This window comes from Meriones unguiculatus, chromosome 7 (assembly GCF_030254825.1).
Source record: "Meriones unguiculatus strain TT.TT164.6M chromosome 7, Bangor_MerUng_6.1, whole genome shotgun sequence".
Classification (NCBI taxonomy): Eukaryota; Metazoa; Chordata; class Mammalia; order Rodentia; family Muridae; genus Meriones; species Meriones unguiculatus.
In genome coordinates this window covers 25,529,913-25,553,443 of record NC_083355.1, presented here as the reverse complement: position 1 = coordinate 25,553,443, position 23,531 = coordinate 25,529,913, and the positions used below count along the sequence as shown (strand labels likewise).

Genomic DNA, 23,531 nt, shown 5'->3' with positions numbered 1-23,531 from the left:
AAAAAAAAAATTGAGTGCCAGATGTGGTAGCATACACCTTTTTTTTTTTTTAAGATTTATTTATTTATTATGTATACAGTGTTCTGCCTGCAGTCCAGAAGAGGGAACCAGATCTCGTTATAGATGGTTATGAGCCAGCATGTGGTTGCTGGGAATTGAACTTAGGACCTCTGGAAGAGCAGCCAGTACTCTTAACCTTAATCTCTCTAGCCCTGGCACACACTGTTAATACCAGTACTGGGAAGGCAGAGGCAGGTAAGGTAGATCTCTGAATTCCAGGCATTCTGATCTATGTAGAGAGTTCCAGACCAGCCATAGCTACATAATAGAGAGACTCTATCTAAAAAGAAAAAAGAAATAGAAATTGAGATTGAGGTGATTAGCAGAAAAAGCAAGAAAAATCTAGAGAGTCAGGTGAAATTTTTGACTTGGTGTTACAGAGAAAGGAACATATCTAAAGGAAGTGTAAAGACATTGCCCTTTAAGAGAGCAGCTGGCAGAGGAGTGGAACAGAAGGCTGTTCTGAAGTTTGCAGTGAAGCACAGGAGACCAGAAAAATTGGAGGGTAGGCTACCAAGGTCATTTTCAATAGGCGTAGAGCATTTGTGTCCTAAGGGAAGGTTCTGGTGGCAAGGAGGTATCTAGTATTAACTGTGCTGACTCTTTGTTAAGTAGCCTTTTCAGAAATGTGCTTTAATATATCCTTTGGTTAGGTTTGTCTCTTTTTGTTGTTGTTGTTGTTGTGTTGTTTCACTCTATAGCACATGTTGACTTGATCCTGGCTGTGTAGACTAGGTTGGCCTCAAATTCAAGAAACCCACCATCTATTTCTAGAGTGCTGGGTTGGGAGGTAGTGTGTGCCACCCTGCCCAGCAGTTTTTTAAAGATGATGTTGAGTATTATGCAGATGGGTATTTTATTTATTTATTCAGTTCATTCATTTATTTGAAACAGGGTCTCATGTATCCCTGGCTGGCCTAGAACTTGCTGTGCAGGCCTCACATTCACAGAGATTCACCTATGTCTGCCTCCTGTGTGCTGGGATTAGAGGTATAAGCCACTATGCCTAGACAATAATGTAATTTTACCTATGAGGCTACATGGTCTTCTCTGAAGTTAAATCAGGATAGAACATTTCAGGCAGGCCACGAAGTTTCTAGTCTCTTAGAAGATGAAACAAATAATAGGATAGTAGGGGGAAGGAGACTGGGAAGAGTGGAGGGAGGGGAAACTGTAGTTGGGATGTATTATTTGAGAGAAGAATTTAAAAGTTGAGATTAACATTAAAGTAATCCTATTTGACCTGAATAAGAATTAAGCATCCTCCCTATGGTCCCCCTTGTTACTTAGTTTCTTCAGGTCTGGATTGTAGGTCTGATTTTCCTGTATTATATGGCTAATACTCGCTTAGAAGTGAATATATATCCATGTGTGTCTTTCTGGGTCTGGGTTACCTCACTTAGGGTGAACTTTTCCAGGTCTATTCATTTTCCTGCAAATTTAATGATGTCCTTGTTTTAAATAGCTGACTAGTATTCCATTGTGTAGATGTACCACAGTTTATCCATTCTTCATCTGAGGGACATCTGGGTTGCTTCCAGATTCTGGCTCTTATGAATAAAGCTGCTATGAACATAGTTGTTGTATGGTGGAGCACTGGAAGCAATTGAAAGAGAGAACAGGATGTTCGCCTACCACAAATGTCTTCTGAAAGATTCCACCCAGCAGGGATCAAAGCAGATGCTGAGACTCACAGCCAGACTTTGGGCAGAGCACCCAGAGTCTTATGGGAAAATGGGGGGATAGAAGGACCTGGAAGAGACAGGAACTCCCCAACAGAGGCAACAAATCTGGGCCCAGGAGGCCTGTGGAGACTGTTGTACCAACCGAGGACCATGTATGGAGAGGATCTAGGGCCCCTGCTCAGATGTTAGCTGATAGGCAGCTCAGTCACCATGTGGGTGGCCTAATAAGGGAACAGGAGCTGTCTCTGACATGGACTCTGTTGCCCCTCTTCAATCACTTCCCCTTGGTACAGAGGAAGAGGATTTGGGCAGTCCTGATGAGGCTTGATAGGCTGGGCTCAGTTGGTAGGAGAGGAGGGTTCCCCCTTTCTGAGGAGTTGGGGAGGGGAAGGAGGAAAGAGGGAGGGTAGAATCAGGAAGGGCCTATGATCGGGATGTAAAGTGAATAAATTTTTAAAAATTTAAAAATATTAAAGTAATCCATTCTAAAATAAAGTCTAATAAATCTTTTTAATTATTGGGTCTTACCAGGGTGAAGAAAAACCAGAAATCTTTGCCTCCTGACTTTGGAAACCCAGTTTAACCTTCAAACTGGCGATGTCAAGGGTTCCAAGTCCTCCACCTCCGGCAGAAATGTCGAGTGGTCCCGTGGCTGAGAGCTGGTGCTATACACAGGTAAGTTTGTGTTTTCACTAGTGGTAAAAGCAACATAATCACTTTCTAACTCTTGAGTTTCCTAGTTTCTCTGGGGCGTATCTGCCAAATAGCACAAGATGAGGTCCTTTTTAGCCTTGCATTTCTTGTTTTTCTGACATACAATCTGAATTCCCAAGGGTAGTGCTTTTCTATGGTGGTTTCAGGGGGACTCTTTGGCCGGATCTTTTACGTCCTCCTTGATAGGGTGTCCTAAAGCTCAGAGCAGTGCTTAGATTCCCGGCCCTAGGGATGGCATCAGCATCTCAAGTTATGGGCTTTTTAAGGGCGGCGGAGCTTTAACATTCCCAACCTACCCTGTCCATCTGTTGTTGTTATTGTTGCTGTTCTTCCCTTGACTGTGCTTGTCTTACTTCCAGCCAGTGTTTTCAGAAGTTGAAAAAGTTATCAAACAGTAGGTCACTGAGATTTCTTTAATTTCTTATAATGAACTGATGTCTTCCTGTGGGGATAAGGGAAGGATGCTTGTCTGATCTTCAGCCTGTTTTTTCCAGGTTGCCCACATCCTATTTAATTCCTTCCTAATTTTCTATCAACAGATCAAGGTAGTGAAATTCTCCTACATGTGGACCATCAATAACTTTAGTTTTTGCCGGGAGGAAATGGGTGAAGTCATAAAAAGTTCAACTTTTTCATCAGGAGCCAATGATAAACTGAAATGGTGAGGAAGAATGCCTCTAGTTGTAAACTTTTTCTATAAGTCGCTGTGTTTCCTGGTTTAATAGGATATGGATAGAATGTAAATTCTTAAAGGCAGGATTTTAGTTTCTTATCCCCCATTGCCAATAGTAGGGCCAGACACAGTAGGTGCTAACTAACAAGTGGTTGAAATAATTTAATGAGTTTAGTATAGTTTAGTAAACTCAAGTTGTGTAGGCTGATAAAAGTGAAAAAAAGAGGGCTGGTGTTACCTGAAGATCCACGTTTGCTCCCTGGGGCCCGCATGGTGGAAGGAAAAGAACTGATTTGTTCAAGTTGTCCTCTGACCTCCACACTCAAACTGTGGCACTCATGGACCCACTTACAGGTAAACAAAAGGAATTAATAAAGGTAATTTAAATTTTTAAAGGAGGGCTGGGCGTGTAGCTCAGCAGCAGACGGCTCATCTGTCAGTGTGAGGGTTAAGGCTTGTTCTTGGTACTGCAGTGAGTACCTGCAGACCTGGCAGCCACCCAGCTCTAGCTAACCAGAACTCTGTGTGAAGGGCCAACTACCACCAGATTGTCTGGCTTTTCAAAAAAAAAAAAGCAGTAAGTCCAATTTTTCTGGGTTTCTTTTTGTTTGTTTTGAGATGCAATCTCACTATGTAGTGTTGGCTGGCCTGAAACTCACCATGTAGGCCAGACTAACCTTGAACTCACGATGGTCCACCTGCCTCTACTTCCTGAATGCTGAGATTAAAGGCATGTGCCATCCTGTCTGGCAACACATGTAAATTTTTTTAACACAAAATCTTGACTTTTAAGTTGTCTGCACACACATGGAGACTTAGACTCCATCTCCAGAGCTCATGAGGCGTAGCAGTAGACACTTGGAATCCCACCACTCAGGGGTGGTGAGGTTCTCCGCCTCTCACAAAAGTTCCTGGGGAGGTTGGGTATGCTGGCACAGGCCTTTCATCCCTGAACTCGGGGGCCAGAGTGGATCTCTGAATTCAGGGTCAACCTGGTCTATAGCAAGTTCCAGGGTAACCAGGGTTTTATAGTGAGACTGTTTCTCAAAAAGGAGAGCAGGGCAAAGGTTCAAAGTCATCCTTACTATATAGAGAGTTTGAGGCCAGCCTGAACCACATAAGATCCTATCTCAGATAATAATAATAGCCTACTTTTTCACAATAAGAGATTTATTTGGCCTTGTAAGTGGCAGGATGGAGATAAATTTCATCCAGGAGACACATTGTTGCATTGCAGACCTTATCCCCATGCTATTAAATGTCTTAAATATAGCTTCCCTATACTTGAAGTAACAATGGGCATATCTACCACATGCCAACAAGTCTTTGAGTGTTCTCTGAATTGACTGCATAGTCAAGAGTGTGTTGCTCACGCACAAATGGATTGAGTCTGGGATCCCTGGATAAGTGCCTATTGCCAGGTAAATATGATCTGGGAATGAGGATGAGTGCCTTCTAACCTCAGTGTCATCTTGAGGAATAGGAGCAGGTAGCTAAGGATACAACTATATGTCCCCAGCAATGATCAAAACATTTTGTCTCTGAACCACCACGTTGATCTCTGATAACCCACTGAAGAGTTTATTAATTTAATATTTGTTGACTTTGTACATTCAACGGCAGACTAAGTACAGAGCGAAATGTTATTCCCCAGGCATTATATTTAAACCTCTTTAACATCTTGTACAGTGATATATATGGCATCTGTACTCCCTAGAGAGGCACTAGATTAGACCACCTGTTTGAGAGAAGTGACATAACTTTGGCTAGGCCTGAAGATACACGTGGCTTGTGTATTCTGTGTGGTAGAACAGTGTTTGAACTACATGCACTTCAGCTAATGGCATTTGCAACTTCACTCAGTTGAACCTATTAAGTTCAGTCTAAGTTCTGTTTTGAATCATCTTTAACAGATTGGCATTTCAAACTCATATTTAGAAGCCAAGCTTAAAACATTCCCCTGTAGAATAAGAGTTTTACTTTTATCTGTGCTTCTTCCATAATGCCCCTGCTATTTTAAATCTTAAAATATAATTTCTGGAGGTTAGAGAAGTGGCTCAGCAGGTGAGAATACTTGCTATTCTTGCAGAGGATCTGAGTTTAGTTCCTAGTGTACACATTGGATGGCTCACAAGCCCCTGACTCCAGCTCTAGAGGAATCCCGTGTCTTTGACCTCCATAGATCTCTCTCTCTCTCTCTCTCTCTCTCTCTCTCTCTCACACACACACACACACACATGTGCACATATGCAAAAAAATACCTATAAAAAGAGTATGTATCAGCCAGGGGTGATGATATGTGCCTTTAATCCCAACACCTGGGAAGGAGAAGCAGGTGGATCTTTGTGAGTTCAAGGCCAGCCGTGTCTACACAGCAAGTTCTAGCATAGCCAGGTTTGTTACACAGAGAAACCCTGTCTAGAAAAGCAAACAAACAAAAAAGTGTTACTATGTTTATAGTCTCCAGAATAATTTCCCACAGTGTTACTAAAAGGCTCTCTCCTGACTTTTTAAAAAAATTATTTCTTGATGAGAAACTAAGGGCTACCATTTCTGAGATAGAAGAGTGAAGAAAGACTAGCCTGAACAACTTTTAAATATTTTAGAGTAAGGCAAGTGAATGACTTGGCAGTTGTAAAGGGATGGCAGAGGTAAGGGATGTGGATGTCCTTTTATTTTTGTCTGTTTTTTAAAAGCTATAGAAAAGTTTCTATTGAACCAGTGTCCTGGTAAGGGGCTAAGAGTTTGACAAAACGAAACCTTATAACAGCACAAACAGAAACACTCTCTGGGTTCTGATGTTCCATGCTAGAGTGCAGGAACTATAACTGTTCTTTTGACCCACTTTGGTTTCTGTGTTGAGCAGGTGTTTGCGAGTAAACCCGAAAGGGCTAGATGAAGAAAGCAAAGATTACCTGTCGCTTTATCTGCTGTTGGTCAGCTGTCCAAAGAGTGAAGTTCGAGCAAAGTTCAAGTTCTCCATCCTGAATGCCAAGGGAGAAGAAACCAAAGCTATGGGTAAATGTTTTTCTACTTTCACCTCCAGTGCCTTCATACACCGATAAGTTGTGTATTTGAGTTGGTCTTTAAGTAACTCTAAATATGACTCTTTCCATTTTTCATCCCAGAGAGTCAGCGAGCTTATAGGTTCGTGCAAGGCAAAGACTGGGGATTCAAAAAATTCATCCGTAGAGATTTTCTCTTGGACGAGGCCAATGGGCTTCTCCCTGATGACAAGCTCACCCTCTTCTGCGAGGTGAGTCCTTTTGCTCTGCTTTGAGACTGGCAATTCCCTGACCTGGTGTGTATTGGTAAGCTTAATTGTATTGTGTCAAGGATGTGGAATGAGAAAAATTCCCAAGGGGAGTGGTTCTGCACAAACGTTATTTATGTGACTGATTGAACTGCCTTATGATTTCAAGGTTGCTGGGCACTTGAGCTCTCCACTTGTTACTGTTCATAGGAACAAAGATTGTATCTGTCAGTTTTGAGTTGCTTGAGTCAGGATCCTCACTGTTTTTTTTTTGTTTTTTTTTTTTTTCTTTCTTTCTTTCTTTCTTTCTTTCTTTCTTAACTGTGGGTTTTGTTTTTTGTTTTTGTTTTTGTTTTTTTTTCAAACAATATTTGAAGGTCTGACACTTCAAGCTGAGCAGCGGCTAGCATCTGCAACTAAATTTGTATATCTGTTGCTTAAAGTTCCTGGCTCCTTGTTTAGTGGCGAGTCCAGGTGTTTGACTGTGGTGCTCTCATTTCCTGCTCTGTAAACTAGGTGTTCCAGGAGTTGGGTGTGCATGGTTTGTCTTGCTGGAGTTGGAGAGTGGGGGGCCAGTTTTTCTAGGGTGAAAACTGTGGAAACGTGTACCTTAGAGGGGGAGAGATGGCTATTGTCAGAATGGAAGGTCAGTCTCTCTCACCAGAGGCCTAAGAGCCTCTGAAGAAGCTTTGAAAAATTCCTTGACCCAAGATCCAATTAAAAGGGGGTTTTTAATATGGATAGTGTATATTTTAATGAGTCATTTCATGCCATTTTCCATACAACTAGAATGTAAGCAACTTGGGTTGACAAGAAAAAGCTCTACCCTGTAAACTAGAGTATTAGTACTCCTGTACATCTCATAGTCAGAAAACGTCTGAGAGTCAAGCAAATAACCATTGTACTTTCGTGAGGCAGAGTGCAGCCAAGAGTCCCAATTGTCAGCTAGCTCATCGAATAATAGGCTTGTACTGCGAGTTAATGACCATTCTAAAGGCGTACCACACCTGTGTAGTCCAGAAACTTAGCCCTTAGGAATCTTGCCCTTTCAGGAAAGAAGCATGGCCAGCAGTAGTATGCTTGTGGATTGTAACAAATAATTGCTAATGATTAAGAAACTTTGCACACTGAAAAGGTAAAATTTAGTTTGCATAATAGCAATTCCCTCTCCATTTTAATTGCAGAGTGACTGGATGAAATGGTAGAATATCAGCATCTGTATCAATATGTGACATACGGCACTTGTTTTATGTTTAATGAACATATGTCCTGTTAGCGTTAGGTCACACTCACTTGCCTGAGCAGTACAATGAGAATGACTATAACGGCTTTGTTTGAGCTTAGATGTTATATAAACAACATCAGTTTCCATCTTTACCTGTTGCCTATCCTAGGGATTTGTGGGGGGTTTCTTTGTTTAATTTTTTGTTTTTGGCCTTTCCGGACAGGGTTTCTCTGTGTAACAGAGCCTTGACTATCCTGGACTCTTTGTAGACCAGGCTATCCTCAAACTCACAGAGATCTACCTGCCTCTGCCTCTTGAATGTGCTGGGATTAAAGGTGTGCACCACCGTGACCAGCCCCCACTCGCCTCTTTTTTTAAGCAGGTTTCTCTGTAGCCTAGGGTGGACCTCAAGCTCACCGCTATCTTTCTGCTTAGCCTCCTGAGTGCTGAAGACTTGTGTTTCAAGAAAAACTCTAAGATAGTGTAAAATTATAATTTTGTTAGAAATGAAAGCCAGTCTTCAAGCTTTTCTGAAGCAAATCTTCACTAAATATTACCTCTGGCATTTAGGCAGTGCTGTGACTTGTAGCATTTGCAGGTCTGAGTGGGTCCATCCTTTTTCTTCTGTGCTGCTTCCTCTTTCCCGATACTGTTCCATTTGGCCTGCCCTTACTTGGTTACTCTTATCCGATGGTTAGGTCTGCGGCTGAGTTCCAGCATTCTCTCTTCACTTCCTCAGATGAAATTCTCTTAGGAGAAATCCTGTGGTTAAGTTTAGATTTGCCTTACTGACTTAGAAGGGAAGTGAGATGACACATTGGAAATGAGGAGATGTTGAACAGGGAAACGTCTGCTGGGTTCTGCTGATGCCGTGCTTTCTCGCCATAGAACCAGGTGTGCCATCTGTTCCTCTCACACTTCCCAGTTGGCCACAGGTGCCGAGTGTTGCTTCTCATACTTGGTCTTGTGCCTAGTGAGACTCGATCCTGTTCCAAGGCTCTCTGTGGACTTAGTAGCATTCAACACTGCAAGACGGCTGCGTGGGGGTGTGTATTGGATGTGTGGGTTTTTAAAATGTCTGCAATTCATCCAAGTTTTTAGCACTTTTCACAGCTAGACCATTTTTCATTTAAGTCCTATTACTTTGACCTGTTTCTCCTGTGTTGGCAGAGTAGTTATAAATAAGTTTATTCTAATTCGTGTATATTTTATTTTCTATTAATTTTTTTCTAATTATTTCGAGGTTTTTATGAAAGGATATCCACATTGAAATTGAGGTGCAAGAACCTACTGTGCTGCATTGCACCCTCAGACTGTGCCCAGATACTTTGTGCTATCCTCATGTGCACTAAGAAAAACTGCTTCAAAGGTTCTGGGTCCTGTCAGAGGTCAGGAGGGAACCCTAAGTGAAAGACAGAGAGCCACACCCATGGGTGTTGAGCCTTTGTTTCAGCGGTGTTACTACCGCTGAGAGTTTAAGTCAGCGTGTAAGCAGAAACTATCAGGTGGGTGGTCTGGTTTAGAATGTGCCGCAGGGGGTCCACCTTCAAGTCTTGGTGATTTGTGTCTATTAGGAAATATGGCGATTCTTCCAAGTTGATTTTGTTTAATTAACATACTTACAAGTATTTTCTAAGCATTTCTTGAATCATCCTTTATCACAATCTTTTGAGCTGGGTTAGTTCTGTTTTTTTTGTTGTTGCTGTTGTTTTGTTTTGTTTTTTCATTTCTTGTTACACCGAGAAAAGCAGTGCCTCGGGAGGTCAGGTAATTTTTCCTAACGTTGTACAGCAAATTAATGTCAAGGCCATGTCAGCTCTCCATTTCCCACTTCCTGTCTGCTATGTTGTACTCAGTAGAGCTGAATGCCATTCACCCAGGAGAGCAAGTTTTCTTAACAGAGACTATTTACTTTGGTAATGAAATGGAGAACATTAAAAAAAAGTTTAAATTATTTTAATTTTCTCCTTAATAATTTGGGCCATAGAAAAATCTTTGTGAACATTTTTAGCTTCAGTTAACCCTTTCCAGCTACTTATATTGAAAACAAATATTCGTTAGCAGTGAAGGTGCACATATCCCCCCCTTCATTGCCTGTGCAGATGGAAGAGTCCTCTTTGTAAGGTGGTAGTTAAAAAGAAATAGAAACACCGTGTGAAATACCACTTACAAAGTAGCCAGACATTAGCTTTTGCTTCTCAAACACACTTTCCATTCTCATGCCTAGAACATTTCTTTGGTTGCTTGAGACTATGTACTTTTGTCCAATTTTAAATAAATGTCTATTCATTTTTCCTTTTTACTAGTGAATTGTTGGTATGCATTAATTGCACTGTATGAAACAACCAATATTTTCTCTTGATGCGCAAAGACGTTAACGTGATAATGCAGCAAATTTGTAGGTCATAAAGCATGTTGATGTAATAAACACATATCACCAGGATGTCAGTAATGTGAAGAAAGCCTGTGTGTGCTGTTCCCTTACTGTCCCCTGACCCTCAGAGAGCAAGGAAGTCACGTCAGTTTTTACATTATTCTGTGAGGGTACGCCTAAACAATACAATCTTCAGATTTACTTGGTTTTGAGTTTTATGAAACTGTTGACTATTGTCATTTAGGACTTGCTTTTATTGTTTTAACATTGTTTCTAAAACTTGGACTTTATATGTAATCACAGTTTATTTTTAGTGCAGTCTCTTTTGTGGTTATAGAGTTTGTTCTTCGTGATTGTTTTGCTTTGAACGATGCGCTGCACTGTAAACACTGTAAAAACCTTAGGTCCAGTTTTTAGTTACAGAGACACTAGTGTTCTGTGGATTTTCCCATTTATGGAGATGAATGTACAAGATTCTATAGTCCTTAGTCTTTCATAAGTATTAAATGTTTTCATGGATTTCCCTTTTATGTGGATGAACATATAACACTTGACAGTCCTCAGTCATTCATGAATTTTCTTTTTAAATTTTTATTTTTAGATTTCATTTTCTTGGAAAGAGAAGTTGAAGCTGGGCATTCTGACCCAAGCCTTTAATTCCATACTCAGGAGGCAGAGGCAGGCATATCTCTGAATCTGAGGACAGCCAGGGCTACATAGGAAAAAAAAAAAAAACCTGTCTCAAAAAACAAAAAAAAAAAGAGAGAGAGAGAGAGAGAGGAAAGAGAAGTTGACTTTAAAAGTGAGACCCTCCTATAACTTGAAGCTTGGGAGATTATACAGCCTTCCTGAGACATTTTCATGCATTCATTTATAAGACGAAATAAATGTCACAGTCACATCATCTTCACAGCTGCAGTTCTGAATGAGTCTCCATAGTCAACTTTATAGGCATAAAAAAAGTCTTTCGTTTTTCTCCAAATGGTCTCATTTTAGCATAATCATTTGTAGAGGAAAACAATCCCTCTCTAAGCTAAAAGTTTGGGCTCTGAAGACTCATTTGTGAGTGCCATTTAAAATTTATTTTTAATTAAGCGAATTTAATGTTGGTAAGAGGTGCCAGACATTCAGAGCTCTGGAGAGTCCAAGCATCCATATATCTACAGAATAAGCACGGCTCACACAGGAAAGGTACATTCTCTTTGCTGCTGTGTTCCTGTGTCCAGAGAGAAGGAGTGCCATCCTGAGAGGTGTCACGTTCTTGGGCCCCACTCATTACAAAGCATGTACCTAGCCAGCAGAAGGTCCACTGGTAACCGTAGTTCATTGGACATTCAGCTTAGCTTTTGCCAATTCATTTTACCCCGTCTACTCAGTTGCTATTAAGCGCTAATGATTTTGGGCCCCTGTCAGCCTGGTTTAATTCAAACCAGCAACATAGTGCCAAAAGCTTTCTCCATTCCCTTCATTGGCCGTCCCTGGGGCTCCTGACTTTCCCTTTGAGGAGGTTGGGTTTAACTGGTCTTTTCCTCTTTTTAAAACCAGAATTTAGAACTATAACTGGGAACTGACAACTTTCACTTTTAGTGTTAATATTATATCAAAGAAAAGAGAGTGCTATTAATATGAGAAAATGGTTGAGCCATATTAGAAATCTTAGAAAGGACAGGAGAGGCTCCTGTGGGGTGGTCTGTGCTGGGTTCTTGTTATTAGAATACTGTTATGAACTATGTCTGATAAGTATGCTCTAATGCTGAACATTCATAACTGATTAACTTGACTGCCTCCTTGTGCAAGATTGTAACAGCTGGTTTTAAACAAATGAATAAGTTTCTTGACCTGGTAGTAAATGTCTCACTCTTACACAGACGGCATTATAGGTCATTTGGATCAAGCATTAACTTTGCCTCTGGGTCTATGACTGCAGCTAAAGGATGACTTGCATCTTGAAGGTCAAAAGAAATCTGGGTCATCAAGGATGTTCTTAAACTGTCTTTCTCATCAGACTCTTAGCAGTAGAAGAGAAGGAAGTCAATTCTCAGGGCTTGCGTTCTGCTTAGACTTAACTTTTCTAACATAATATATTATAGGAGAGAAAATACAGTAGATATAATGGTTGCATGACTGCAGGATTTTATTTTTTGTATGATGACTGGCATATTTTATAATGTTAATGTGATTTGTAAATCTTTATAATTGGTATCTTAACATCTGACTTCCAATAACCCATCTATAAATTTAGCTTGGTTTCTATCTAGGTTAAATTAATTCAACTAGTTGGAACATGTTACTGAAGGCAGAGTGGGAAGTTGGAGCCTTCCGTATGATTGGCTCTGTCCTTCTATTCCAGGGTTATAAACACATGTGTAACCTGCAGTTAGCCATCTTGAATGTCATTGTCACAGATGACTGAGTTCAGGTGTAAAACTTCGGGTATACCTGCCCAGTTATCCCTACTGGAAGGCCTTCCTAGCTCTGTCTTCATTGGGCATTGGGCCATCATGTTCATTAATCAAACATTGTTGAGAAATGCCAGTTATTTACCAAGTCCTATAAAAAGTATGCTTTACCTGTGTTTCCTGACCTAACTAAAGTAAGTGAAATGCTTTTGGGCTTAAGTTACTTGATTTCTTTACAGAGTTTTATATGGTGACCTCTGTACAGCTCTTTGTGTGTGACTTTTTTTTTAAGGCTGGGTAAGGGGTATACTTGAAGTTAAGCATATGTTCTTGTCAGTTTCTACTTGGTGGATGTGCTTAGGTTTGGAAGGGGATGGAACTTCTTAGAACTGGAGGAAAACTTATACTGTGGGGCTGTCATTGTCCTGAAGTATGGCATAAAGGAGGTGTGGTTATAATAAATGAGGAAATAATTGATCCAAAGGAGAAAGTCTTGATATGTGGAGATAGTTTCAAGAAAATGTGGTATCTAATTATCTGTAGCACTGAAGGAGAAATTCTCTCTCTGTTGCTGGTAACAAAAGCTTTGTTTTTGTCTCCTTATATTTCACAGGTGAGTGTAGTACAAGATTCTGTCAATATTTCTGGACAGAATACCATGAACATGGTAAAGGTTCCTGAGTGCCGGTTGGCAGATGAGTTAGGAGGGCTGTGGGAGAATTCCCGATTCACAGACTGCTGCTTGTGTGTGGCTGGCCAGGAATTCCAGGCTCACAAGGCTATCTTAGCAGGTTGGTATTTATTCATGGTTCACTTTATAATTTTGATGCAATAGGAAAAATAGTGGCTACAAAATTCCCTTTGGAACAACTTCAACTTTTGAACTCTGCACCTAAATAAATTTTTAAAATTCATTTTCATTTTGGTGTTTTGAGATAGGGTCTCACTTTATAGCTTAGGCTGACTTGGAACTTGTTAGCCCAGACTATCCTCAAACTTTGAGTCCTCAGCCCCTACCTCTACCCCTAGTGCTGAAGTAATATGTGTATGCCACCATACCTGGACTGTATTTTTATATTCTGAAGGCAGTCTTCATAAAAAAGGCTATTCTCCATAGAAATACCATTTCTGGTTTGTCTTGAGTAGACAAAGTATAATCGATGGTTATACAAAGGTATTGCTTATCTTTGTACTGGGAAGGTAGCTCTTGGCGTACCTAAGAGCAGGTGGTAGCTCCTAGTTGGGCTCTGATGCAGTGAAAAGGAGTCTAGTCTAAAGACAAAGTGCTGTCAAGCTGAGACTAGGCCTCAGATAGTTGTCTGTCCACTATAAACATGCAAGAAAAATGAGCCTATTGCTACTGACCCAGAGGATCAGGTCTTGTTCTGTCAGGTCCTTGATCTTTTAAGGCCAGAAAGACATGAGAGGAGGAACTAAGAGAGCTCACTTCATGTTATAGAAGGGGAGCTCTAGCCACACACTGCTCTGCAGACCACAGAGCATGTGAGAGGATCGAGTGACTCTCCAAGTAGCAAACTTTTTCCCAAGACTCCTTTGCTGAGATGTCTCAGTGCCATCATTCTAAAGTACACACTTGAGATAAGTTCAGCCTGACTCATGTGACAACTTCCCATTTCTGCCTCAACTAAGTATTGCTGTCAATGCGCTTTTTAATATTTATCTCTTACTTGTGTGTGTGGTACAAACTTGTATTTGCACATGCCTATGAAAGTACATGTACTTTGTGTGTATGAGCAGAGGACAGAGGTTGAATATCTTCTTCTGTCACTTTCTGCATCACTTTTTGAGATAGGGCATCTCAGTCGTATGGAGCTTACCATTTTTACTGGACTGACTGGTCAGTGAGGCTCAGCGATCCACTTGTGTCCCACCCATGTCTCCACCCAGTGCTGGAGTTATGGATACATACCTGGTTTTTAGGTGGTGTTAGGGATCCAGAGGTCTTCATACTTATATACAGCAACTATTTTATCCACTGAGCCATTCCCCTGCCCTCCCCCCATGTCTTTCTGTAGATGCAGTTAGCTTCCTTTCTTTTTCCCAACAGTAGATACTTCAGACTTCAGCCATTCCCCTCCAACCTCTTCCAACTCCTACAGGATGCCTTTGCCCGTGATTCCTTGCAGGAGGCCCTTGATGCTTATTGTCCGCCCACCTGCCTTTTGAGTGGCAAGGAGGTATCCTCAACTTCAGAATGGAAGTTCTGCTCTCTGAAGCTCATCCTGCCTTTCCAGAAGCCTTTTTCTCTCAGTGCATATGCTCTCTTTCCCCCCACATACCTGAGCTGAGTATCTTGAGGTAGCACACTCGCTGTCTACTTTCTTTCCACACATTGTCCTCAGTTCACCTCCTTGCCAGGAAAGCAGTTTTCTAAAGATACGTGAATGGCCTGTTAGTTTCTAAGTTTGAGAGGCTCAATCATGTACTAGTTGATTCCATGTTCCACTTTTCTCCCAGTTCTTTGACTACCTTGTTCTTTCCCCTTACAGCTCAGAAAATTGAACCCTGAGCCCCATGTGTGCTTGGCATGCACTCCATCCCAGCTATTTCTATGCTGTGGCTTCACTCCCTCTTCCTTTTCCCTTCAGATACCAGCTAGCCATAAGGGTCTGCTTCAGTATTCCCTCTGTTCTCTCAGGGATTCTGTTCCCATTGCATCAGCTGTGGTCTGTCTGCTGGTGACTTTCTAAGCCCTCCCTGCTGATGTGGACCCCTTCCTTGTGTTAAAGCACCACCCCATGAGTACCATAGAGCCTGTAACTCTTTTGAGATAAGAATGTCGAGATATCACCTTCTGAAATAGATGAAAATACTGAGGTTCACAATTGAAAGCTGAAAAAGTAGGGAGAAATTTCTGCTTTGTAACCCAGTCTGATCTCACACTCAGAATTATCCTGCCTTACAGGTGTGTGCTACTATGCCTAGTTCATTTATAAATTAAAAAAAGAAAAGATTCAGAAGGTTAAATAATTTTCTCAAGAAGATGGTTAGAAAATGACAGAGCTAAAATTAGTTCTTTCTCACATAAACTGCAGGCCAAAAGTTCTACGTCTCTTTCCACCTTCCTACCTCTCCATCTGTCCTCCCACTCTTGGGTACAGGGTTGGACTTTCAACTTTGACCCCAACCTTTGATTTACTTAGCAACATGAACATTTTTGAGTTCTTAGTCATTTTATTACTTCTTGTGATTGAAAGTAGGTTATTTCTGTGAGTGAGTGTGTGTGTGCGCGCGCGCATGCGTGCGCACCATTTCATAGGTGTCATGGGTGTTCATTAAAGGTATATGGGCCATAGCTCTGTTTCTTGACTGTTTTTCTTCATTCCCATTTCTAAAGAGAAAAACTGAATTCTCCATAATGAAAGAAATTAAATGCTAAAGAAGATGATTCTATCAAGTAAAGAGAGTTTTGAAGGGCTGTAAACCATTATACCACGTAAGGCTGTTTACAGCCTTTTTGGGGATGATATCAATGTCACTGAGAACCCATAGCCAGAGTAACAGACAACTTGCCTTAAACTTTCATTATCAAGCAAGTGTATGCCATTGAACCAGCTTTTGACCTTCTTGCTCTGTGGTCTCTATAGAGGTACCTTTGTGTCAGCCAAAACCCAGGCATTAGAGCACCCTACTCAGACCATGGCTACCTTCCATTTGAATTTCAAAGTCTATACAAGTAGTATATTCTACCACTGTTGTGGCACACAGATAATTTTCTTAAAATGTAGATTATTAAAATAGAGCCAGTGAAATGTTTTGAAAACATATGTTTATGTTTTGTAATTCCAATGTGATTTGAGTCCAAGAGCATTTCTTTGGGAATAGGACAGGAAGAACAAAGATCTTTATTCTTACTGGGGTAATTGAAAGTTCCCACGTGATAACCTCATTGTTTCGCTCTTACTTTTAGCTCGGTCTCCAGTTTTCAGTGCCATGTTTGAACATGAAATGGAGGAGAGCAAAAAGGTGTGTAACAGGTTGGACATGCATCTTTTTAACCCAGTGATTAAAATCAGACCTTTCCCAGTCTGGCAGATTTATTTTCCTAATTATCTTTTTCTTGCCGTGTCATTAAGTAGAGTTTTTCTTGAACAGATAACCTCCTGAGAACAGAGAGGTTGCCTGGGAGTATCTCAGGTGAAGTGGACTTACTTAGTGCTCAGCAGGTCATCTGAACAGTTTGGGATATTAGAAAGTCCAGAGATTTAAAAAAAAAAAAAAAAATCACATATGTAGTTGTTCTACACTGTATTTGAGGAAATAAAGGTAGTTTACAGTGATGGGAGGAAAGCTACTTAAAAAAACAGTCAGGAGAGAGACATTTTCTAACCATGTTAGGGTTTAGTTGCTCACCAGAACTTAAAATCATGAATAGTTTGGGAATTTTGTTTTGGGGGGATGTTTCTCATTCTCGGCTTTTCTGGCATAGAATCGGGTTGAAATTAACGATGTAGAACCTGAAGTTTTTAAGGAAATGATGTGCTTCATCTACACGGGGAAAGCGCCAAACCTTGACAAAATGGCTGATGATTTGCTGGCAGCTGCTGACAAGGTAAGACATAAATAGGAAAATAATCGCAGGACCAGGTGTTACTATGACCCCTTCAGTTTTTTTGAAAGGGCTTAATATAGGGGTGAAGTGAGCATACATACATCTTAATTTAGGCAGAACAACTTAACTTATATATGTTGTTCCAACACATGTATAACCTTTCAGTACTAAAAGTGTCCTGCTCCGAATAGTAAACTATCAGGGTCACCCTACTATGGAAAAGAAGGGTATGTTTGATATTCACCCCTCTTATTCTACGCTAAATTTAACCTCATCAATAATAAAAATTTAGGTAATACATTTACACTGTACTTTCTAATTTTCAAGATTTTTTTACATCATTCACTTATCAAACTTTATCAAAGAGAATATATATAGTCTTGAGCCTGTGAGGTACTCAGTGGGTAAGGGTGCTTTGCTGCCAAGCCTGAAGCTCTGAGTTCAATTCCCAGAATTCACTGAGTAGGGAAACTGACTACTACAAGTTGTCCTTTGAGTTCTACAATAGATAGATAGGTAGGTAATTAGATAGATAGATAGATAGATAGATAGATAGATAGATAGATGGATGGATGGATGGATAGATGGATAAATAGGTAGGTACATAGGTAATTAGATAGATGGATAAATAGGTAGGTACATAGGTAATTAGATAGATAGATAGATAGATAGATAATTAGATAGATAGGTAGGTAGATAGATAGATAATTAGATAGATGGATGGATGGGTGGATGAATGGATAGGTAGGTAATTAGATAGATAGATAGATAGATAGATAGATAGATAGATAGATAGATAGATAGATAATTAGATGGATGGATGGATGGATGGGTACGTAGATATGATAGAGTAGATAGATAGGATAAGATAGTTGAGATTTTCTCTCCTTCACCCACCCCATCACCTGGTTTTTCAAGACAAGAGTTTCTCCGTGTAGCCCTAACTGTCCTGGAACTTGCACTATAGACCAGGCTGGCCTTGAACTCTAAATCTGTCTTCCTCTGCCTCCCAAGTGCTGGCTGGGATCAAAAGTGAATATCACCACTTAGTTTACTAAGAGATTTCTGAAAGCAAGTAATAACAGACAGCATTTCTCCAGCTTAGTTGACCCTGGAAGCACTTTCCTCAAGAATCACATCTAATTAGAAGACTGAGAACACAATGGGAACTGACTTTCATTGTAGAGGCACATTAGCTAGAGTCCAGAGCCTACCTGCCTTTGTCCTGGGTCTCTGAGGAAAAAAATGGCTCTAGCCAAGAACACCATAGCCTGTCCAGTGCATGGGGTGGGGTAATCAAAAGCTGCTATGTGCACTCTCAGATTCCACTCAGAATTTCCCACTGCGCGGCCTTTGCTCCAAGCCTGTTTGAAGGTATGCCTTATGTTTATACCTCTCTGTGAGTTTTGTAAAACAGAGTAAGAAGTCTTTCATGGAAGGATCTAAACACCTAGAATTTACCCAGGAGGCTGAAACAGCTTCTTCTGAGCCTTTCCAATCTCCTGGGGACATGTATAATTAGACCAAAAACAAAACAAAACATGCTGGCCAGGCCTAGGAGACACAGTTTCAATCTCCCGAGTAAGTACTGCCATTAGGCAGGGTTTTCAGAAGCATAATTAAGGGGGGGAAAAAAAAACTTTGTCCCCCCACGAGACAAGAGTGGCTACTTTTGTTTAATTATGCAGGCGGGATCAGAGCTATTCACAGCAGAAGTCCTTTTAAAGGAATGTGTAAAGCAGGAGAAGAGAGCCAGTCTCTAGCTCTGTAGAAAGACTGACCGTCTACTCAGCTTTCCCCAGCGCCCTCATTTCTTGCTTGTCTAGTGTCATTTCCCCTTTTCCAATGAAAACTGTTTCCAGTTGCTTGAACATAAGAAATTAAAGCAGCACCAAAACCAATAAAAGTTCTTTTTTACTGCAGGAGATCACAGTGCCAGCAGGTATACCTCTTTGCCTGAAATTCATAATAAAATTGTCTTGTTTTGATTGCCATGATTCAGCCTTGGAGGGCCATTCTGTCATTGAATTCTAAGGCCCTGAGGCTGGAGGCCCTATAGAGAGACTGTGGAAAGCCTCATAGCAAATGCTTCTCCTGTTAATTCATTGTGTTTCATGCCTTTATTCCTTAGTAAGTTCATGCTATGTTAGAGAGCAAGGAGCAATGGCATCAGACCTAATCAGCTGGATCAGTGTGCCCAGCATTAACCTAGATCTTCCATTTTCAGAAAGTTTGTGATATTTATTTAGAAAATAGGAGTATTTAAACTAAAGCCAAAACCAAGATTTCTGCTGCTTTGTCCTTTTACCTTAGGAATCTTAACCTCAACCCCAATAAAACAGAACTTGATTTATCTTTTCCTGTTTTAGAGAAGCCCTTGGTTTCACCCTCACTCAGCAACAATGTGTGTCCGGGATGCTGATGAAAACCACCATAGAGTCCCTTTTCACAGCTTGATGGGTCAGTTGGGGTATCTTGGCAGGGCATTGACAATGCTTAAGTAAAAAGAACTGTGTCAGGTGTGGTGGGGGTATATGCCTTTAACCTCACACTCCAGAGGCAGAGGCAGGCGGATCTCTGAGTTCGAGGCCAGCCTGGTTTACAAAGACAGTTCCAGGACATTCAGGGCTACACAGTCTCAAACAAACAAACAAACAACAACAACAAAAAAACCTGTGCTTCAGCTCAGTTGGCTATAAGCAGTAGGACTGCAGAAGATGTAATACAGTGTTTTCCTGGCTTGTAGCTGGCTAGTGCCTCACTGTCAGGTTAGGTGGTGATTGCTTAAGAAAGGCAGGTGACCCCCTGCTCAGATGTAGACCATAGGCAGCTCAGTCTTTATGTGGGTTTCCTAGTAAGAGGAGCAAGGACTGTCTCTGACTGGACTCAGTGGCTTGCTCTTTGATCACCTCACCTTGTTTGGGGGGCAGTCTTGCCAGACCACAGAGGAAGAAGATACACCAAGTCCTGATGAGACCTAATAGGCTAGGGTCAGAGAGTAGGGGAGGAGGATTTCTACTGTCAGTGGACTAGGGAAGGGGCATAAGGGGACAAAAGAGAGGGAGAGTGCTACAGTCGGGAGACTGTATAAATTAAATTTGTGAATAAATTGTAATAAGTAATAAATCAATAATTTTTAAAAGTATAGAATGTAAAAAGAAGAAGAAAAAAGCAGGTGATAAAGAGAACTTTGGAATATAAATCTGCTCTGATTGCCATTTTCTAACAGGTAAGCTTTAGAACTTGATAGATGACCCTGTCCACATTGTTTCAGTTCTCTCCACGTCAAGCTTAAACAACTGGCCTTCAGAGCGTACATTTATAACTGCTGTGTTGGCTTCTCCTGCTCTGCCGTTCTGTTCAGATACCCAGTTACCCAGCAGCACCACTAAGGAGAACAACTTGAGTAGCAGTTAGCCCTGAGAGAGTGCTGCTCTGACGGAGCACTGCTTGTTTTACAGTACGCCCTGGAGCGCTTGAAGGTCATGTGCGAGGACGCCCTCTGCAGTAACCTCTCCGTGGAGAACGCTGCAGAAATTCTCATCCTGGCTGACCTCCACAGTGCCGATCAACTGAAAACTCAGGCAGTGGATTTCATCAACTAGTAAGTAGCATCTTCAAAGTTACTCTTTCAGAATAATTGGGATAAAGAAATAAGAAAGACTTTGGGTTAGTGAATAAAGTGAGCAAGTAGCTCCCTTAACCTTTTGGTAGTAAGAGAGAATTTTCATCTTTTCATTCAGCTTACACAGTGTGTAAGCTTACATGGTTTTGCTTACATGGATCAGGTTCTAGTTGTGAGTGAAGCTCCTTAGTTCCAAACAGTGGTAGAACTTAGTAGTGATAACTAGCTGGACTGGAAAAGCTGTGTGCCCCAAATGACAGCAATCTCATTTTACTTTCACTGGCAAGATGAAAGACTGAGAGATTCTAGAATAGAGGTTCATCTTTTATGAATTACTGAAAAATAAAAATGTTTTGTAGTCTCTGTTAGGCTCAGGGAAAGAGAATTGATGGACATTAACTGGTTGTTAAGACAATTTTGAAAAGCAAACAGTCCACCAGACCTGTCATTTCATTCCCAGTGACAGGTGACCTCACCACAGTACTTTCTAAAGTAGTTTGGAGTTGCTAAGACAGCTTATGACTATAGCCCTTCTTCTCTACTTGGGACGTACTTTACTATTCCCTTGCCTGATGGGGAGCCAAATTTGGAGGGGGGGAAAAGCCTTCACAACAGCACCTTGGGGTTAACAAATCTAAGAGGTTCAGGTAAATGAGTGAACAATTTTAATACAGAAAATATCCAGATATGGGAAAATAATGTCTTCTAGGTCTAGCTACATGGTTGTTTCTAAGATGTTAGCCTGAGACAGAGGAGGAAGGGAAGGACCAGTAAGTGTCAGGTGTGCTCACTGTGGTGAACAGGCAGTTGTTACTTTTCAGAAGGTGACTCAGCCATTGAGCAAAAGGTGGCTATGCTCTTCTCTTTTCTGACCGTCAGATAGGCCCTGGCCATGATGTACGTTGTGGTCAACAAGACTAGTAAATGGCAACACCAGGTGGGCGCTCAGAGGTGGACAATGAGGGAGCCCTTGCTTGCTCTTTCTCTTTATTAGCATCCAGGAATGTAAATGCCATCAACAATGTTAAGAGTCTGATGAACAAGCACGTTTTGAGAGTGCAGTACCTCAGAGTCCAAGTTTTGGGAATTAGAAGAGCCACAGCCCAGTCTTCCGGTCTGCAAATTGTCTGGCAAGCACATTCTTATGCACGTTAAGGGTTTCGTTTGGCTAGTGCTTATTGCATTAACCTCTTCACACCAAACTCTGGAAACATAGGTAGCTGTTTGGTCCATTTGAACACTCCCTTTGGTAACCTCTCTCTCCACATTTCTCCTAGTCATGCTTCGGATGTCTTGGAGACCTCTGGGTGGAAGTCAATGGTGGTGTCACATCCCCACTTAGTGGCTGAAGCTTACCGCTCTCTGGCTTCAGCACAATGCCCTTTCCTGGGCCCCCCACGCAAACGCCTGAAGCAATCCTAAGATCCTGCCAGTTCTGAGACTCCGTTTATTTTCCAGAAGCAGCAGCCACTGTTGCTGCCACTGACCACCAGGTAGACAGTGCAATCTGTGGAGCTTTTACTGTGTCGGGGGAAAGACTGCACCATGACCCAGACTTTCAAACAGCACTAAATAACTTAGGGGACGGGGGGAGGGAAGGGCCCAGGACTCGGGGCTGCTCAACCTAATAAAATCCCTGTTGCTGTGTCACCGTGTTCCCTTTGGCCTGACCGAGTTTGACACTGGGATTCAGTTTAGGCGCTGGCCCCAAGCACATCCCAGCAGCGGTACTTGGGAGAAACCCGCCTGCATCTGACTGAGCAGAACAAATCGTCAGGTGCCTGGAGCAAAAAGGAAAAAACAAACAAACAAAAAAAGGACATTTAGTTTTAAGAGAAGAGAAAAGGAGAGAAGAATTTTTTCAAAAATCAGTTTGTGGATTCCAGTAGTATTTATGTTGAAAGAAGCAAATTTTAGTCCTTCCAACTGTGCTAAACCTTGGATATTTGTGAAACTCCTCACTGCACCGTACAAGTATCAGAAGAGCTCTCTCGTTAGCACTTACTCTGCAGGAGCAGAGCCAGCCTTTTGTCCTCTCGTGAAGAGTGGTGCGTGAAGGCAAAGGGGGAAGGAGGCCATTTGATCCAGAAGATGAGTTTTCATGGTAGTAGCTTTTGCAAAAATCTTTATTGGTGTTGAAAACTGGAAAAAATAATTCATTCAGAATTCATACTGTCTTGACAAGAACTATGGTTCTGTTTTTAGATATCGTGGAAACTGTCTTTTTTTTTTTTTTTTTTTTTTCATTTTTCTCTGATTTTTTTTTCTTCCCTTCTCCTTCCCTTTTTTTCTAAAAAAAAAAAAAAGAAGAAGAAGAAGAAACAAATCCAAAAAAATGCATAAAACAAAAAGAAGAGAAAAGGAAATTTTATTATTATTGCTATGTGAAAAAAATCCCAGCCCAGATTGCCTGGCTGTTTGTATCTGACTTGTCGCCTGCATAGGAGCCAGTCCTGTCACTTCTGATTAGCCCCTCTTCCAAAGGGGAGACTTCCAAATGTTAACTTTTTCTTTTTGAAAATATAAATAATTACTATTTTGTACTGTGTGGTATCTCTGGTCTTTTGTTTCATTCACCTGGCTTGTCTCTTTGGTCCGAGTTTCTTCCTTATGGGATTTTGAAGCCCTGGTTTGATCTTCATCTTGTAGGGATTATGTTTGAAAAGTCTAAGAAGCAATAGGGATTTATTTATTCTCCATAGTCTCAAGTTTCCTTTGTGAGCTCAGCATCTGCCAGTCTTTTGTCCTCCTTGAGGATCTGCCAACCACATCCTGATGAGAGACTGGGACCAGGTCCTACTCTGCCAAAGCAAGCAATTGTAGTGGGCTTTTTCTGCACCCCATGTGTGTTAATACCTAATCCCCAATCTCCTTTCTTCTAACAAAATACCAAATATATATATTTAGGGGACGTGAATATGGAGATTAAATAAAGGGAAATTGTTGTCTC

General features: G+C 41.2%; 1 protein-coding gene across 1 annotated transcript in view; it reads left to right on the top strand.

Moving 5' to 3' along the window:
* The window catches only part of Spop (speckle type BTB/POZ protein), a 77,472-nt gene extending 54,348 nt beyond the window's left edge, over positions 1–23,124 (top strand). The window contains exons 2-10 of the mRNA XM_021641638.2: positions 2,277–2,420; positions 2,999–3,120; positions 5,999–6,150; positions 6,261–6,388; positions 12,997–13,174; positions 16,315–16,370; positions 16,834–16,956; positions 20,418–20,560; positions 21,859–23,124. Of these exons, the coding sequence (XP_021497313.1) occupies positions 2,343–2,420; positions 2,999–3,120; positions 5,999–6,150; positions 6,261–6,388; positions 12,997–13,174; positions 16,315–16,370; positions 16,834–16,956; positions 20,418–20,560; positions 21,859–22,003 (1,125 nt within the window). The 5' untranslated portion in view covers positions 2,277–2,342 and the 3' untranslated portion in view covers positions 22,004–23,124. The remainder of the gene's footprint in view (positions 1–2,276; positions 2,421–2,998; positions 3,121–5,998; positions 6,151–6,260; positions 6,389–12,996; positions 13,175–16,314; positions 16,371–16,833; positions 16,957–20,417; positions 20,561–21,858) is intronic.
* Positions 23,125–23,531: the final 407 nt, after the last annotated feature.